Raw genomic sequence first — 19386 nt, forward strand, 5'->3', positions numbered from 1 at the left:
AAACAAGGGCAAAGAAATCAAAGTTGGTGAGTCAGACCCTAAATACTTGAATTAGCCTGGATCTGTAAAGCCAAGACAGCAAGACAAAGCTGACCATGAGGAATGACTAAAATCAAAAGCCATCAATCAGCACACACTAGGTGTCTTTGCCAAGTGAGGGGGAAGAAGATAACAGGAAATTGTGAAATTATCTAGACTCAGAGGGTTAGATTCCCTTCCACTCCAGATTTATGGCTGTCTTCTGTTCTGTTACAAGGCAAGGACAGGATGGTCTTTAAACAATTCCCCATTTAAGCCTTTTTCTCCTCCTCTGTTCAGACACAAGTAACTACCCAAGGTAAATACCAACGAGCCTGGGCTGTACTTTTCATCACAAGCATCAGAAGCTGACTGTGAAAAAAATCAAAAAGCAAGAATAGAGGTATCAGACTAAGACATTCTCTCTTTTCCACCAAAATACACTGCACTGTATCACTAGGACAATCTCTCACTTCCTCCTCAAAAATATGATTAAAAGTTGAAAAAGGGAAGCCTCTCTTGGAGTTACTCTTTTCCCATAACTTGTTCTGAATAATCATTTATGAAATAGGTATTTCCACTGTTACAGCTCCACTATTGTTATTGCTCTGGAATTGGCTCAGTCTGTTCTAGTCTCACCTGATTTCTTAATATCTTGGGAGTTTTGCTGGAGAGGGAGTGGCAAAGCAGCAAGTGAGGGCATTTTCTTAAATCAGGCAGAGAGCACAAACCTTCATTTATCTATTTAAGGACTGCCAGGCCTTGAAACTTGTTCTTTATGAGCATGTCTGAACATGCTGACTGTTAAAAATCCCAGTGCACAAAGAGGCTCTCAACTTTGATTTTTCAAAGGTGATTTTTAAATCACCTTTTTAAATCATTTAGGTGCTTGCTCATCTGTCCTGGAATATCAAAGCAACAAACTCTGTAGAACTAATACTGACAAAGCTTTCCAAGTTTTCTGTGCTCACAGAACACAAACACAATTTGGGAAAAGTTAAAAATTATTTTTATGAATTGTGATGCTCAGTTTTCATGTTATCTGAGGGCAACCTGCAATCTGAAATTTGGAGTTGAAAAGTTGTTGTAAAACAGGCTCATGCCTCTTCTACCCTGACAAGTCAGAAAACCTTACAAGGTCACTCTACATTTTACTAAAATACCCCATATTCACAGAGAATAGAACTGAACAGGAAGTCAAAAAGTCCTAAATCCTGGCTGCATACTAGTCCAGAATAGAGGCAGGTCTGCTTCGCATATAAATCAACTTCTAGGTCACACAAAACCTCATCAAATAGGCTCAAATATAACTATCCAACAGGAACAGAAAAACAATAAGAATTCAGAACTCCCATCTTCTACAAGCTTCCTTAATCTCATCCACTCAGAGAAGCTTGTTTCAGAATAAACAAAAAATATTTTATTTTAATTTCCTACCAGTATCCATATTTTCCTTCCAGTTCCACCAGCTTAGCTGTGGCCCCCAAAGAACACGAGTGCCCAGTGAGATATTTCTGTACATGTTTCTTTTGTCCAGTTTTGCAAATTAGTTTAACACAGTAAGAAAGCATTCTAGAAGAGTAGTTTATAAAACAAAAAGCCATTGTCCATCTGTCTGCTATGAAACAGGCATTTTTAATTTCTGTCATCATTTCAACTGTCAATATCACAGTCCAAGTCTGAGGACTGAGATATCTGGAGAAAATACAATACTCACACAAGATAGTGCAGGAAATTCTAAAAATTTTAAATTTTATTTTATTTTATTTTGCTTTTTATTTTATTTTTCTCTGTAGTTCAGTACCTCCAGAAGTAGCACAGATATTCTCAGATCATTTCAATCTAGCACTATCTCTGTGAATCCAGAACAACCTCAACCATTACCCTGTCTGAACACAGCCTATCAGATCCAGCTTGTCTCACTGCCATGCCCTGAATAGGGATGTCACAAGTCATATGGACCATCTGAGGCAGGGCAAAAGAAGAACTAGTTCTGATCTCAAACTCAGGCCTCTGAGGGGCTGACTCATCTCTGACCAGCAGCTGGGTGCCAGCTTGTTGGCAAGACAACTGTAGCAACTCAGTTCAACTTGCCACAGCCTTCTTCTCTAAGCAAAAAGCTTCTCAAAGTACTGACATAAAACCAGCTCACTCCATGCTAGGAAAACTTATCTGTTCCCTCAAGGACATTTTTTGTACATGTTTCTGTAATATGGATAAAGCAGTCTGACAGCTTTTTGTTACTGCATTACTCTTAGAATGAAAGACAGACAAATGTGCCCTTGTTCTTCATCTTTAACTTCATTTTATAAGTTTTGCCCTCTCTCTTTTGTCCCTTAGAAGACTGGATTTCTATCTGCTTTGATCACCAAAGATCTCTGTCTCAAGCTTGGACTATTTTTCCAACATAATAAATTGTGTTACCATCCTCTGTGAACTTTCCAGTCACTCACTTATGCAATTGCACCACTAAAGTTGTCACTCACACATACACTCACATTAATTGCAACCTTTGAGGATAGGCAAAATGGTTTTCTTACCAAAAGTTACACTTTTTTTTTTCTTTTCTAAGAGGTAGCCCAACATTCATAACAGATTCTGGACAGAAGCAGTAGTAATATTTTTCACACATACACAATACCTTTCTTTTATGTAAACAACTGAAAGAAAGAAATCAGATGCAGGACTTATTTTATTTTTTGGCACCTGGAAAAGCAGAAAGGTGAGGGAGCAGTTAATAAGTAAAAGATGACTCCTGGAGGTGCCAAAGCAAGGAAGAGAGAAGGAAACCTGTTAATTGAGTATATGTGTCTCATCTTTGGAAGTTGCAAGCTGTATAGGAGGAAAGATTTCAAAGTTTATACCCTTGGCCTCTCTTATCATAATTTTCTTCAGTGGCTCTGACCTTATGGAATGCAAAATACATTCCACCTATGATGACAAATGTGACCCTTGATACATTTCCAATGTGCTTAAATGCAGCTGGATGCAAGTTGCCCACCAAAGCTGCTCTGTCACTCCCCCTCCTGAGCTGGGCACGAAACAGAAAATATAACAAAAAGCTTGTGGGCTGAGATAGGAACAGGAAGATATTCCTTACCAATTACGATCACACCATTTGCGGGGGGAACAATTAATTAACAATCAAACACGAGAAGCATCATGAGAAATAAACCCAAATCTTAAAAACACCTTTCCTCCACCCCTCCCCCTTCTTCCTGAGCTCAGCTTTACTCCCAATTTTCTCTACCTCTTTTCCCGCCGCAGCTCAGACCTACGGAGAACGGGGGCTGCAGTCAGTCCATCACACGGCGTTTCTGCTGCTCCTTCTTCCTCATGGACAGGGCTCTTCACACTCTTCCCCTGCTCTAGAATGGGCTCACTCTCACTGGAGATAGTTGTTACACTCTTCCCCTGCTCTGGAATGGGATTGCTCCCACTGGAGACAGTCACACTCTTCCCCTGCTCTGGAATGGGGTCGTTCCCACCAGAGACAGTTATTTCGCTCTTGCCTTGTTCTGGCACAGGGTCTCTCCCACTGGAGACATTCACACTCTCCCCCTGCTTTGGAATGGGGTCGTTCCCACTGGACACAATTACACTATCCCCCTGCACCAAAATGGGGTCATTCCCACTGGAGATAGTCACACTTTTTCCCTGCTCAAGAATAGGATCACTCCCACTGGAGACACTAATTGCACTCGTCCCCTGCTCTGGTCTGGAGTCGCTCTCACTGGAGACAATTACAGTCTTCCCTTGCTGTGGCATGGGATCACTCCCACTGGGGAGAGTTACACTCTTCCCTTGTTCTGGAGTGGGATCTTTCTCACTGGAGAGAATTACACTCTTCTCTTGTTCTGGAGTGGGATCATTCTCACTGGAGAGAATTACATTCTTCTCTTGTTCTGGAATGGGATCATTCTCACTGGAGAGAGTTTCACTCTTCTCTTGTTCTGGAATGGGATCATTCCCACTGGAGACAGCTACTCTCTTTCCTTGTTCTGGAATGGGATCATTCCCACTGGAGACAGCTACTCTCTTTCCTTGTTCTGGAATGGGATCATTCCCACTGGAGACAGCTACTCTCTTTCCTTGTTCTGGAATGGGATCATTCCCACTGGAGACAGCTACACTTTTTCCTTGTTCTGGAATGGGATCATTCCCACTGGAGACAGCTACACTCTTTCCTTGTTCTGGAATGGGATCATTCCCACTGGAGACAGCTACACTCTTTCCTTGTTCTGGAATGGGATCATTCCCACTGGAGACAGTTCCACTCTTCCCTTGCTCCAGAATGGGGTCTCTCCCACTGGAGACAGGCACACTTTTTCTCTGCTCCAGAATGGGGCTGCTCCTGCTGGAGACAGGAATATCTTTCCCCTGCTTTGGAACGGTGTTGCTCCTGCTGAAGACAGGAACATTTTTCCACTGCTCCGAAATGGTGTTTCTCCTGCTGAAGAGAGGAACCCGTTTCCCCTGCTCTGGAATGGGGCTTCTCCTGCTGCAGACAGGAACATTTTTCCCCTGCTTTGGAATGGTGTTGCTCCTGCTGAAGACAGGAACATTTTTCCCTTGCTCTGAAATGGTGTTTCTCCTGCTGAAGACAGAAACACTTTTCCCCTGCTCTGAAATGGTGTTTCTCCTGCTGAAGACAGGAACACTTTTCCCCTGCTCTGAAATGGTGTTTCTCCTGCTGAAGACAGGAACACTTTTCTCTTGCTCTGAAATGGTGTTTCTCCTGCTGAAGAGAGGAACCCGTTTCCCCTGCTCTGGAATGGGGCTTCTCCTGCTGCAGACAGGAACATTTTTCCCCTGCTTTGGAATGGTGTTGCTCCTGCTGGAGCCAGGAACACTTTTCCTCTGCTCCGGCAGAGGATCACTGCCACTGGGGCCAGCCACACTTCTCCCCTGCTCTGGGACGGGGTCTTTCCCATGGGAGATAGTTACAGTCTTTCTTCGCTCCGGCATGTGGTGTCTCCCACGGGAGACAGTTCTCCAGAAGCTTCTCCAAGGTGGGTCCTTCCCATGGCTGTAGCTCTTCATGAACCGCTCCAGGTTAACTCTTCCACAGGGTGCAGTCCTTCAGGAACAGGCTGTCCCAGTGTGGGTCCACCCCAAATTCACAGGTGCTGCCAGCAATCCTTCTCCAGCGTGGGCTCCTCTTTCCACAGGTCTGCGGGTCCTGCCAGGAGCCTGCTCCAGCACAGGCTTCCCATGGGGTCACAGCCTCCTTCAGGCATCCACCTGCTCTGGCTTGGGCTCCTCCACAGGCTGCACCTGGATCTCTGCATCCCCGTGGGGTCCCATGGGCTGCAGGGGCTCAGCTGCCTCACCGTGGGCTGCACCACGGGCTGCAGAGCAATCTCAGCTCTGCTGCCTGAGCACCTCCTCCCCCTCCTCTTCCACTGACCTTGGTGCCTTTGGGGCTGTGCCTTTCACACACTCTCACTCCTCTCCTCTTTGGCTGCAATAGCTCCTGCACAGGAACTTTTTTCACTTCTTAAATACGTCATCCCAGAGGCGCTGCCATCGTTGCTGATGGGCTTGGCCTTGGCCAACACAATGGCTTTGTACAGATTAAGAAATTATATACTTGACTTGAATTTATGAGGGAATTTCTATTCATTCACTTCCTTTAAAAATCTGTTGACCAGTGTTTGATTTTCTTCTGGTTTATATTAGCACAAATCAAGTATTGATAAGGAAAAGTAGCTAAAGATCCAAATTGGTGCATAAGTTAGTATGGGAAGATTTAAGGAATTGATCTGGTGCAAATGTATACTTATGAAAAACAAAGTTTCAGTTTAAATAATGTTTGCACTGAAAATTAACTTAGGTTACTATATCTGACTGGTTATAGTGTGCTTCAGTCTACTTTTAGCTAAACAAGCCAGGAAAATGAGGAAATGTGTAGGGCATACTCACAACTGAGCATCACATCAAAAAATTGGCCAGCCAAAAGTTGTTGGGGTTTTTCCTTAGTTGAACAGAGTTTTGAAAAACTCTTTGATCTATTTATTCCCCAATCTGCTAGCAGATACATATACGTATACAAGGCAAAAAAGGCAAGCTGTGACTTGCAGTGCTTGTTGCTATCATACTTATTTACCTAAGAGTCCAGACAAGGCCAAATTTAACTTGACCAAGGGCTACATCTGGCCCCAATTCAGTTTCACTGCATATTAACAAATGAACAATCAGCCAGTGCTGGAGCACAGTGCACACCAATATTCAGAAACATGATCCAAAGGAAACTTTCCAAAAGACTCAGACATTGGCTTCTCTCTGCCTTTGCTGCCCATTACTGTCAACAGGAGCAGAGTCAGGTCAGGGTAAGACACTCCCCATGACTTTGTTCACAGTGATCAAGGGTAACTTAAACGTGTCCATTACTCATCTGCCTGAAATTAGCCTCCCAGACCAATTTCAACACCACACCTACAAGAGCTGTGGGATCTCAAGCCTAAATTTGGAATCAGAATAATAGCTGGGGGATTTATATATCCTTTATAAGCATTTGGTTCTCACAAGACCTTGGCTTCTCATAAAACTGTGGATTTAGTTTTACACTAGTTTCTATAAGGAGCTGGCCAATATATATAAACATTTCACTTCACTTTTTAATTCTTATGAGAGAATTTGTATGTAGTATAACCCTACAGATGAAAATATTTTGTGGCCACTGCCCTGCAACAGAAATGCTGCACAGTGCACAATGATTTACTTAATTTAGGGCAAGTAAACATTAACTTAGAGCAACTAAAAGCAAGAAGACATTTGTCCTGTCACACATCCTTTCCCTCCAGGACAAAACTAAGCTTCATGTCCCTACAGGAAGCTACATAGGTAGGATGAGGCAAAACATCCAGAAAATGAAAATGCTATGGTGCAAGTGAGGCAATACCAACATCTGTGTATATAGCAGCAAGAAAAACCAACAGGCAACATTTACAAATACATCAGCTCTGAAAATATTTACTCCATACAGACTACAACACAAACAGACTCCTTCTAGTAACCCATGGGGTCTCAGATAATAAATATTTGAAGCAGTAAATTGAAGTCCAGATTCTACCCTAAATTACATCCCTCACAACCTCACAGAGTTGGACCCATAATACTGATTTTTTCCTGAAAAGCACAGACCTGTGACTTATGCTCTTTATTCAATGAGAAAAAAATGCAAGCTGTCTCATAGCCAAGAAAGCACATTTCACAGAAAGTATATTAAAAAAAAAGATACCACAAAAACACCAAACCTGAAACCAGGCATCAAAACCAACACAACACACACAGCAGTACCTCATTTAATGCTGTGTTTTCTTCTCAGCAGTTGAAAAAGTACAGTCATATTCAGCCTAAATATAACAACTCTGGTCTCTCTCTAATGGACCAACACTTTCTATTCAATAAAAACAAATTCATCTTAGCATGGGTATGAACATGGCTGAGTAACTTTAAAATCACCTTTAAGAATTAAAGAGGATAAAAAGGAATCTCATCAAATAGATGAGAAACAGGCATTTAGCTTTAGAGACATAAGGTTCTGCTTGAGAGCAAGAGAGGCAGAGGGAGCAAGGAAAGAGCTGTAAAAATGAGTTTTAGTCCCACACAGTCACTTGTCCTACACCAGAAATGCAAACTCTGGAAATTAAAGCTACTGCTATAGCTACTTTCAGTAAGCAGAAAGCTGGTGTTGAGTTCCTGCCTGTGAGTAGACAGTTCATCTCCTGCAAACCTGCTAATGGGAAAGGACACTAAGGATTCAGTGCTATGGCACTTCATGCCCTTCCCTTCTGCTCTATTTCATTTCCTCCTCTTGTGCCTCTGACAAGCACACAGCTGCCCACCACTGCTATCACTTCAGCCCACCCAGACTTACTCAGAAGCTCTTCCCTCCTGGAAAGATGCAGAATAGAGATGGAGGAATTCTCAGTCCAGCCTGCTTTGCCATAGCCTCTGAGCTCCCTGAACACTGCCTGCTTCACCTGACAAGCAGCAAATGACACACAGAGAGGGTTTGTCAAACCTCTGTCCCTTTGTGTGCTTAAGGGGAGGAAACTGCTATTAATGTTTAACAAAACAGGAGCAAAGCCTTTCTCTGCAATCTCACGTGTCGGCTTTGAAGGACCGGCGTGTGGGAAATCTGGCAAGCCAGAAGTTTGCAGCAGGTAGCCCACAAATATTGAGTTCTTATTTTAAAGTTACAAGAAGCAACAGCTTACAATTCATTCCTGAAGCTCTGAGCTGAGGCAATCAGCTGCCTGATGCTAAAGAAACTATAGAAGCTGTGTCAGGGACCAAACCACACACACACACACAGAGCAAGCCTGCCAGGCTCAGCCCCTATCTTGAAGCCCACATGGGTGACAGTACTGTTTGACAGGAAAGGGAGAGGTAAAAAATCCACATTCAAATGCTTTCAGGTCTCTGCCAACAAATGGCCACAGGCTGTCTGCCATCTCCCCTTTGACATAGAGAGGCTTCCCAGCTCAGCAGCAAACCGAGGGGCAGAGTGTGGTGTGAGAGCAGGCTCATCACTGGGCATTTGTTCAGTGTCTGGACTGAACAAATTTCTGCCCCAGCTGCCTCCTGGGGTGAACGTCCCACTGCACAATAAAAAAGGTGAGTCAGCTGGAGATACCATGCTGTGGCACCAGGAGGATTAACCAGCACCACCCACACCTGAGTGTCACCAACACTACCCCATCCTGGGCACAGGAGTCCCCTGTACCTGCAGCCCACCTGCCTGCCAGCACTGGCTGTTAAAGGACCTTCTCAGCCTTTCACTAGCAGAATTTGAATCACAAAGCCTTTCTGTGCTACTGCCACTGCTATGAATTCTGCTTTTACAGCTTCAGATAGTTGTTGCCTGGAAAAAGTTTACTTTTAGGAAACTGTGATGCATGATGAGCTCATCCTAAGAATCAAAAATGAAAAATATCATTTCCATCTATTAGCTGCTGTTAATTGTTTGTTAAAAAGATACTTGCTGTACAGCCACAGTATTGTGGATCACCTATGTTGAAGGGACCCTGCTTTACAGACCTAACATTTTTCTTTCTATAGCTAAAGCGAGAAGAAAACAAATTAATAATTCTCATTTACTACACCGATTTCCTATAGCTCACTCACAATAAAATACTAACACATATTGGCATTAAAGCTCATCATTAATATGGTAATCATAAATTATTTCCTTTAGAAGAATTGTGCTTTAACAAACAGCTTCAGGAGAAACATATGAACACTCTGGGCAAAATTTCCATATCTGGTTAATAACAAACAGGATCTTTAGGCTCCCAAAAAAAAGTAGTCAGGCTGATACAAGAGCTGACATTCCATTGACTACAATAGAATTTTATGGATTGACTCAATAAATCAATTTTTAAAGTGCTATTTAGTTATTAGGAACATCATATCTATTACAATTGCTTTCAGCACTGAAGCCCATCCTACCAGATGCCTGCACATTGCTGCCTGTAGCTCATCAGCTCCAGGGTTCCCTGGTGCCAAGGGAATGTGACATTCCCTTGTGGCACACTGCCAGTTCTATACACAGGGCCTGGCCAGAATGGAAATAACCTCAGAGTGCATGATGGCAATTGTGACAAAAGTTTTGGAAAAGTGTCCCAGGAACTGTGGGCATTTTTGCAGGTATATATTGCAATAATACAGATACTACCTGTGTATTTCCATTAGCCCCCATTTTCCTGCTTGAAGAAAAATGCTTACAGTTTGTTTTGCTTTTAAAGGCCATCTATGTTTATTCTCAAGTGTGAAGACTGAAGGTGATGCTCAGTGTGGAGACTGAATCAAGCACTCACCTAATTCCCAGTTTCATCACACATTATTACCTGGTGAATAGTGATTATGTTATTTAGAGGGTGAAGCCAGTGAAAATGCTATATCTGTGTACTTCTTGCTTTGCTTTCCCAGGCAAATGGCTTGGGGTTTTTTCCAGTCAATGAAGGAACATATATTATCTATCTTATTATGTTTAGCTCTTTCTTTCAAATTCAATCTTCCAAAATTCTGCTATGTCTCCTTTAATATTCTGTTCTGCCCAAGTGGAAAATATCTTTTTAGGGTAACCAAACAGTGCAGGAAACTGATAAGACAACACAGACCCTTTCATTTCTAAGCAACTGATTCAAATCCAAACTTGATTAGGGCACAGAAAGGAAATTGTTCTCCCACACTGGTGGCTTTTCAAGAGCTCAAGTGTAAAGAGATGAGTGTCTTAGCTCCTAAATGGACAGATATTCACAGAACATGGAATATCATTTGCAGTGTTCATCACTTGCATCTTTGATGGTCTTTTCAGTGAAATCATCAGCATCTCCCTGGTCCAGAAAGCAGTAGAGTTTCATTCCAGAAAAATTGGAATATTGGCATTAGGATGTAAAAATGTTATACACATGACTACTATGCCCTACTCCCTGAGGATTTCGGTCTCACATCTCATCACCACCCAAAAAACAACTTCACATAAAACTTGTGTTCTGATTCTGATACTGCATTGGTGGGAACTCCTGTGAGTGTTTTAACATGTGTCCTGCTCATTGATTTTATTCACTACAGTTCAGTGCAGTGAAAGCACTGGAAAGATATCAGAAACATTTCCAAAATCAAGCTCTTGTAATCATTTTCTGTAAAAATATCTAAGTTTAGTTCAGATCTTAGTACTGCTGAATACATTATTGTAAATATAGTGATTAAACAAATAAAGATTGCAGTGTTAGTCAAAAAAGCTGCATTAAAAATACCTCTTTAGTGTAATCTCCCATCTAGAACTCTGTTTTTTGAAGACTTGTTAGTTTCTCTTTTTAATTTTTCAGCTTCCAGTGGCTTTGGAAAATATAAACTTAATAGAAGAGAAAAAGTAGTTTTAATGATAAGGTATGGTTTGCTTCATATAAAAACATAAAGCATTCAAAGTGTCATGATAATTAAATGACAATAGGAAGGAATTCATATATTCCTATAGCCTCTAAGTAATAAAAAAGTCAACTTGATCTGAAGCTTAATGAAGCAAAATTCAATCAAAATTTTAGGATTTGTTGGGATGTTTTCTTAGGGACCTATGCAAATGGAAGAGAGGTATTGATACAATTTCCAACTAAGAAAAAGTGATTTGTTTGACTGACAAGTGCATTCTTCCTGCACGGCCTTTTAAAATTAAAGTGAAAGAAACCAGCCAGCAATAGAAATGGAACAGCAAAATTCCCCACTGCCCACTGTTTGGCAAAGGATGCATCCAGAAGCAGGTCCACTTCTCCAGTTCTTTCTCTTGCTCTGACTAGAAGCTGTCACCTCATCTCACAAACCATTTTTTCGTGTCTGTAGAGCACTGTGCCCATCAGTGTTTGTCAGCCTTGCAGAGGTTCCAGCACTCCTCATCTCTGCCAGGCTGAGGAACGTGCCTTGGGCCATTGGAAATCAGCACAGCACTGCTGCCACTGGCCCAGATAAAGGGCAGCAGGACAGTCAAAGCCTCTATTCAAACCCTGCCCAGCTTCAGGGTCATCTGAACCAGCACTTTGACTCCTTCCCACTGCAACTGTTTCTGTTCCCCATGGCAGTAGGTGCCCTCCCACCTCCCATGGCCCAGTTCAGAGCTGCCAGAGCTTCATGTTCCAAATGCACCTACAGCTTACAGGGTAAAGAACAGCTCTTATTCCCTTCTGAACCAAATTAAACTCTGCACTGCTGGGAAATGAGCTGCTGAAAATTTGTCAGCTGCATGGTTCAGGCTGTTTCTGCTTGTAAAGGAAAGGGTAGAATATTTGCTAATAGATTTCATATCAGTTATTCAGTTTTCATTGTTATTTGGCTGAAGTTTATTTGTATGGCTTTCTAAATCTCAGTGGTTTAAACAAAATAAGAAGGCTGTGTTTCATCACAGTTCCAATAACTGAGCATATTGCCTAGTCTTAGAATTTTATTAGATCACTATTCTTCCTGTTCTCAAGCTCACTGTCAAAATATTAAAACTTGGTTCTCTTCTAAAGTAACAAACATTTTCTACAGGGGGTTTGTTGTTTCTCTTTCTCACAAATTCATTAAGAGCTCATGTTCTAAATGTTCTCACTAATACTTCTGAGCAGTGGGCAAGTACTTTTGGCAGGAAAATCCCTCTCAGCAGTCCAGTGTGGAGTGCCTCGTTGCCTTGAGCCCTGCTCAGCTGCCAGGAGATCTCCTGCAGCAGAGGAGAGAGTCAGCCCAGGCAGTGGGGAGAGGCTAGGACATGCTGAGACCATTCAGTTTAACTCATACCACTGGCTTTTTGCTGCTCTAACAAAGTCCTTGACAGCTGCTGTGGCTGGAAAAACTGGGAGATGTTTTAGCCCAGGCCACCCCACAGCTGACGAGACAACAGAATTTTTTTATTTTAAAATAAAAATTAAAAAAAGCTTTGGCATCCTGCTTTAGGCATACATAACTGACTCAGCTTTTCAAGCTGGTTTCACTCCTTCCTCCTTAGAGCCCTCAAATAAAACTTGCATGCCCAAATATGCACAAACCAGCGTCCACTAACCTTCCAAACCATGCACAAACATCCCAAAAATTGTGAACAATCAGCAACCACTTCTAGACCTGCTGCCTTCCCTGTTCCTGTGTATTACATGTGAGCCTAGGCAGAGAGCCCCTTTCACCTTTAATTAAAATGCAGCCTTTCACTTGCAATTGAAATGCAGCCATCCACAAGGGAAACAAGCAGCTTTGCTATCACTCTAAGGAATATTGTCCACATATAAACAAGGAAAGAGTAAGAGATGAGAAAATACTTTAGCAATCACACAAAAATTAGTGGGAAAACTACACACATAATTTCCAATAAGATCAAAACCTCATTGCTTTAGAGCAACACAGAGAGCTGAAGATGCATCTTTTGATTTGCAAGGTATTGCATTCTTCAAAGTGTTCTCCAGTCAGAAAACTCAGTATGCAATAAATCTTGTAGTCTTTACATTTATATTCACATGAAATACATAAATGCAATTAATTACATTTTGTTTAACTTACTGTAATATTTTTTTTAAGTAGGACCAGGGCTCTGCTGTGGTGGATGCAGAGTTACCTCCCTTCCAAGGCTCTGTAACTGATGGTTGGGAGTTGTTCAGTGCTGTCCTGCCCTATCTGCCCCTGGAGCCATCAGTGCTGGATGTGGACACAGCTCTTCTGCATTAGTCACAAAATAATTCATTGCCAGTGCAGGCAGACTGGATCACATCTGGATGAATGACCTGACAAACTTGGGAAGTGCCTACAGTGCAACACAGAGCTCAGGACCACTGGTTAATTTGCATTTTTTTCTTATATTAGGAGTAGCAGAAGGATTGAATGAATAAGAATTAAAGTTGTATTGTTGCATATCTGATAACACAAACAAAAAGCCCTACATTTGCATCCATGAAGGGATATCTCAGAATGAGAGAAGTCCTGCACAGACATTGCCTCTCCGAAGATGACTATTCTCCCTAAATACATAAGTTTTCCTCAAGACACGAGATTATGTTTGAAATGAAAAATTTACTGTGGAAAGGGAAGAGAATAAAGAACTCTAAGGACAAGCCAGCAGAGAAAAAAACTGCCAGCCCTACTCCAGTACTTACAGCAGAGCGTGCTTAACTCCAGCACTGAATGTATCTACACATTCTTTTATTGAAGAATTCTGGAGGTGTCAATTCCTAAGGCAAAATATTTCTAGACTTCTGCCCAGCCCATAACCACATAATCCTTTCAAGGGAAACAAAGTATTTCAGTTGGATTTAGTAATGTGGACCAATAATTAATTTCATTTTAAAATAAATAAATACATTTGATGTAAAACAATGGGCTTGGCTTGAATATGACTGATTTTGGAAGTGATCATAAATCTCAAGCTTTAGAGGCTGAAGCACAGGCAAAGTCTTCCTTCAACTAAGATTTTTCTAGAAGTTTCTTAGTTTCTTTCTTAGGTTGTTTGTGTCTTGAGAGAAATGCAGTAATAAACCACAAGACCTTGACACGCATGTGAAACAGCTGAGCATGGATCTGTGTGCATGATGGAGACAGGAAACCAACCCAAAACAATATTTCTACTAACCAACTATCAGCTTACTTTGTTAAGAAATGTAAGCCATTATTTAATTTGATACTTAAAGAATTGTAAACAATTCATTTGAAATGCTCCTGTGTCTCTGGTTATATTAGTCCAGACAATGTGGTGCATCTGTATTGCCTTCACTGGAGGTAAAGTAGCTCCACCAATTAAAATTCTGTCCTATTAACTGAATTTCTGAAGAAGGAAAAAGTTCTGAGTCACAAAGTTGGTGCAAACATATCTCAGCACATTAGGCTAATGGGGGTGACAAACTGTCAGTGACAGCAGGAATGTCCTCACACGCTGCTGGGAGATAAAAACCAAAGCCTGTATTTAGAGGTTTGTGAGTACTCACTCAGTTCTTCCCAAGTAAGAAGAAAGATCAAACTCATGATATCAGATTTCAGTTTTAACCAAGTAAGAGTGTATTTGGTTCAAAGATTCAACTAAAAGCATTTAGAAAAAAGTTTTATGAATGTCATTTTTGCAACTTTGTGCTCATGGTGATTTGCAGATGTAATCCTTTGTTGGCACAAATCTCTGGTCTCTTGCTATAGCACCTCGTGACATCAGCACCCCCAGTGCCAATAAATCATGATTGCTCAGCTGGAGAACACCCTCCACCAACATCCTCTGTGAGGACACCACCTTTCCTGTGGAGATTGGGTGGAAAGACAACAATCCACATCACAAAATCCAGTCTGTGACAAAACTCCTGTGATTCCAGTGGCATAGCTTTCCTCAGGCACAGAGCCTCAGAGTTTTCCTCAGACACAGCCTAAGCAGAAACCATCCCTGATTCCAGTTGTGGAAAAGGACTATCTTCCCAAATCAAACTGAGACACTAAATTTGAAAGATGTTTGTTCTAGCTCATCATAACAGTCCCTCTATATTTTCCACCAAAGCCACCATGCTAGTAAAATATTTACTTGCGGCAAACTTAATTTTTGTTCACTGTAATTATTTTTGTAAAATGTTTTTTTTTTTTTGCTTTCTAAAGCTCTCTCCTATTCTCCAAGGTGTGGCCCATACATAAGGCAGACTGCACCACAGAAAATTTTACAGGAAAGAGAAATTCTGCCCCTTACAAATACACTGGAAGAAGTCTGCATCTCCAGTATATGTTATTCATGCCTCAGGCAAAAAGCTCAGATAAAAAACTAAATCAGTGGGATCCTCTAAAAACAAACCCTTCCTGTACTTCAGCAACTGCAGCAGATGACAAGGCTCAAGTGTATAAAATGCCTTGAGATGCAGAGTTAAGAGCTGCATGTTAGCCAGAGGCAAAGACATGAAGAGTTATTTGCAGAAGTTATGTAGCCACACAGCTCTGTTTCTCAGCTCTGGATTGCCCCTTGTTGCACTTAGCATCTCAAACTGAACTGCAATTTTAAGTTATAATAATATATTAATATACTATTATTTTGTTCAGGATTTTTTTTACTTCTTGTATCTGTTATAATACACATCCTACATATTTGAAAGCTGTATTTTGCTGACTAGAGGATGACTTCATAGACATAACTATTGCCTTGTTTTAATACAGTAGAGTGTAAAGATAATTTTTGAGTCAAAGATAGTGAAGCTATTTCTACATTTACCTTTGTTTGCACTGGAGAAAACACAAGCTTTAGACAAATACCTTATAATGAATAGAGTATCTGATAAAACACAAATATTCCAGATAAATATTAAATCATTTGCTAAGGGAAGGCAAGCCACATTGTAAGGAGAGAGAGCTACAAACACCACCATGCCTTTCTGTGACTTCTGTCCTCTTAAGGCTTCCTCAGAGTTACTATCCTTGTGACTATGGTGCAGTCAAAATCATTTGATGCAAAAGGGTCATGGCTGTGCACTAGCTGCAGTCGTGCCATGGGCATTGTCCCTTGCTGAAGGTTTAAGATTTCACAGAGCTGCTTTCTGCCAGAATTGCTGAGAAGTCACTTCAAGCTACACACAAGGTGCTTTCCTATCCTTCCATTCCTTGGCATTCACCTCAGTGACTCACAAGGAAGGATTAAAGTTGTACCCTGGAAGTTCACTGAAAGCCAGAGTCTCCTTCTGTAAGCATAACCACCCTTCTGCAATTTCTCCAATTTGCTTCCTGTAACTAACTCTTGTTCCAAGCAACGTCAGAATGTTCCCACTGGCTTGGACTAAAATACATTCCTGGTCCAAGGTTCAGTCACTGACCATGAGATTTGGCAGGTGCCTGGAGAAGAGAATAAGAACGTGCAGAGCAACTTAACCAGCTTAAGAGTCTGTTGGCTCACAGATTCTATTTCTGTGACTAAAAGGTTTTGGAACACTTTTCTTCCATGGATTTGTCTGATTGCAGCAGCACACAACAGTGAGTTTCATGTTTCATTGGATATGTATTAGTTCTTAAATTGAAGGAATATTTTTTTCCCTATTTATCATCTCTGTTCCATATATCATTTCAGATACTCCTCTTCCTCTTCAATCCTTCCCTTTCTAGGATGAAGGGTCACAGTCAATCTGTTCTTGACTTGTAGTGAAAATGTTTCCTACCTTCAACTACCCTTGTCATCATTCTCCAATTTTCCCATTCAGAGCACTCCCTCCTACCACACAAAAATCTCAGTTTTTAACAAGTGGTGAATGAACTTCAGGCAACTTAAAAAAAAAATGCATTACTGTGGTTATATTTAAAATACTTCACTTTCTTTAGAGCCAAGAGGTTTTTTCCCCTCTTGTGCTTACAGCAGAAAACCATGAATCCCATCACCACTTTCTCAGGTGAAACTCACAGCTATCCTCCCTTGCTCTGCTCTCTGTCTTTCCCTCATTTCCTGAAGTGCCATTCAAACAACTCTGGTCAAAAAATTACTCTGGTGATTTATGACAGTTAATTCCCACTTTGGTGAGGGTGAAGGGAATTTTAGTTACTGGAAGAGTCTTAATGCCTGCAAAGCATACAGCTGTATGGATATTTACATGGAGGCACCTTTTTTCCACTGAGGATTTTTATTATTAAAATTTAAATCCATGATCTACAGGGATGTGATTCACAGCCAAAGTAATTAGAAAGACTTCCAGAGACTTTGCTTCTGACCTATAAAGAATCACAAAATGTTGAACCAGCCAATATTACCATATCTTTGAATCACACCTTGCATCTTAGAATCACTGAGGTTGGAAAAAACCTTTAAGATCATCAACTGAGCAATCTTGAAACAATAAACCCCACCAAAACTAAGACTGACAAGAAAATAACTCTAAAAATATATCTTAGCAACCAGGAGACTGCTACACCTGTGTTATACTAGTATCAACAGTAACAAACTCTGCTACCACAGAATATAAAGTGCATTTGCAGGTTTCCAAATGCCCAGTTAAATCCCACTCTGAACAGAGACATTGACTGTTCAGTCTAAGTAAATCCTTGAACATGTTTACAACAAATTTTGCAAGCTTTACACTTTTATGATGCCAGCACTTACAACACTGATTTACAGTCTGCTTCAAATGAAGAATGCTCATGGTTGACTCAAATAACATCCTCTTGCAGGGTTCTCAGAGACAGGTGGAGATTACAGAAGGCAAAATAATGGATGGAGAAATGGTGCATGACCACCTATTCATCTCCTCACTTGTGTAAATGCAACTTAAAGATTTTCTTTAGCTTCAGGCTCTTATACTTATAAAATCTTTTCCTGACAAATTCTGATTCAAACAGATGATGACAAGGGAAGAGTTTATTTGACAGTTACTGTCTAATAACTTAGTATCCCACAGTACATTCTAAACTATTGAGAATGGAAACCATTTCGGAACAAAAGACTTGTCCAAAGTTTGCCAAAGTCTAGACCTAAGTTCCCAGCACCAATCTGTCTGCACTGGTGGAAGGACAATAAACAACTTGATAAATTCAGAGATAATTAGGGAACTGGTTTTATATCTATGTATGACTATCCCTCTAGAAATTCCTTAAGTCACCCTGGCCCCTCATTATTTTATCTTTGTGCTATTTTGTACTAGGAAATGGCAAACACACAAACTGAGAAGTGTACAAGGATATGGAGCTCAACTCTGCTGAGCTCTACCACAGAATAATATACCTAATAAAAAACATCAGAATGGCTGCTGGTTGTCTGCATCTTTCTTTGACTGCACATTTTAAAAAGTTTAGTTTTTCCCCTAACTGTGAATTACAAGGGTAATCTACTTTGCAAATTATTTTAATGCTACAGAAAGGACAAAGAAGCAAAGCAATAGAGATGAGCCCTGTACTTTACATTCATCCATTTCTCACCTGCTGCCTGGCCTGCAACAGGAGACAGTCTGACCTTGGTCTGTGAAGGCAGGTACAGCAGAGGAAATGGGACACAAAGCATAAACTAGTAGTGCAGCAAAGCTAACATGCAATCACATGGCTGAGGAACTCAAAATTCAAAATTTCTGAGCTTTATACAGCACCTTCCACATAGGTCTTTCCTTGCAATAACCAGCCCATGAGCAGCAGTCAGTCAACAAGAAACAACCTTTCTTCATACCTTGGCTTCTCCACACCCTACAAAAAACTTCCCCCAGCCCAGCAAAGCTCTCTCTGTGTTGGAATAGAGGTTGCTTGCCCGTGAACAGATATCTTGTTCCAAACACAGACCAAATTCAGCCAAAATCTACAAATCCTGCAGTTCTTCACTTACCTATCCAGAGTGTCCTGAGGCACTTTACTCCCTCCAGCTCTGCTGTTGACACTGCTGTTCTTGTTGGCAGTCATGGTCATTTCTGCTTTCTAGAAATGTGGATATCTGTGAGAAGAAAAGTCAATTAAGCTTCAACAAGCCCAAATGACAATTAACTCCTTGAACAACTATGCTGTGTAAAGGCAGAACTCCAAGTTGCTTTTCATTCTATGAAATGCAATCAGTGTAGTCATGATTCTGAAAAATAAAACTCTACCTCTCTACTGCTGCTATTGCACATCCACAGCCAAGTTTATCAGAGCTCAGTGCTATAAATGGAGATAACTTATGAGAAATAGGTATGTTCTTCAGGTGCTGGCCAGTCTGATAACAGAGCTTGATACCAAATTCACAAACCATCACAGCTTTGGTGTGGTTCTTCCATCCACCAGAGTATGTGGAGATGGCAGCAGCAGCACTGTGTGATATTTGCAAACACCATAGCTGTGACTGGAAGTTTGACCACACCACAGCTATTCCAAGGAATAAAGAAGCTTTCTCACCTTTAAAGTGCAGCTCTATTATGGAAATATTTTCTAATAGTGAAATTTATTCGATTATGGATT

At 41.1% G+C, this 19386-nt stretch overlaps 1 protein-coding gene across 7 annotated transcripts in view; it reads right to left on the minus strand.

Moving 5' to 3' along the window:
* Positions 1 to 19386, minus strand: part of DENND2B (DENN domain containing 2B) — a 150369-nt gene that overhangs the window by 66888 nt on the left and 64095 nt on the right. For 3 of the 7 annotated variants that reach the window (XM_079307571.1, XM_079307572.1, XM_079307573.1), the window contains one exon: positions 18782 to 18886. In XM_079307571.1, the coding sequence (XP_079163697.1) occupies positions 18782 to 18861 (80 nt within the window). In that variant the 5' untranslated portion in view covers positions 18862 to 18886. Of the gene's footprint in view, positions 1 to 3268; positions 5567 to 7900; positions 8013 to 18781; positions 18887 to 19386 lie in introns of those variants that run through there. The other 4 variants (XM_079307574.1, XM_079307568.1, XM_079307569.1 and 1 more) reach the window with 4 other exon arrangements.

Source organism: Erithacus rubecula, assembly GCF_903797595.1.
Source record: "Erithacus rubecula genome assembly, chromosome: 6".
NCBI lineage: Eukaryota > Metazoa > Chordata > Aves > Passeriformes > Muscicapidae > Erithacus > Erithacus rubecula.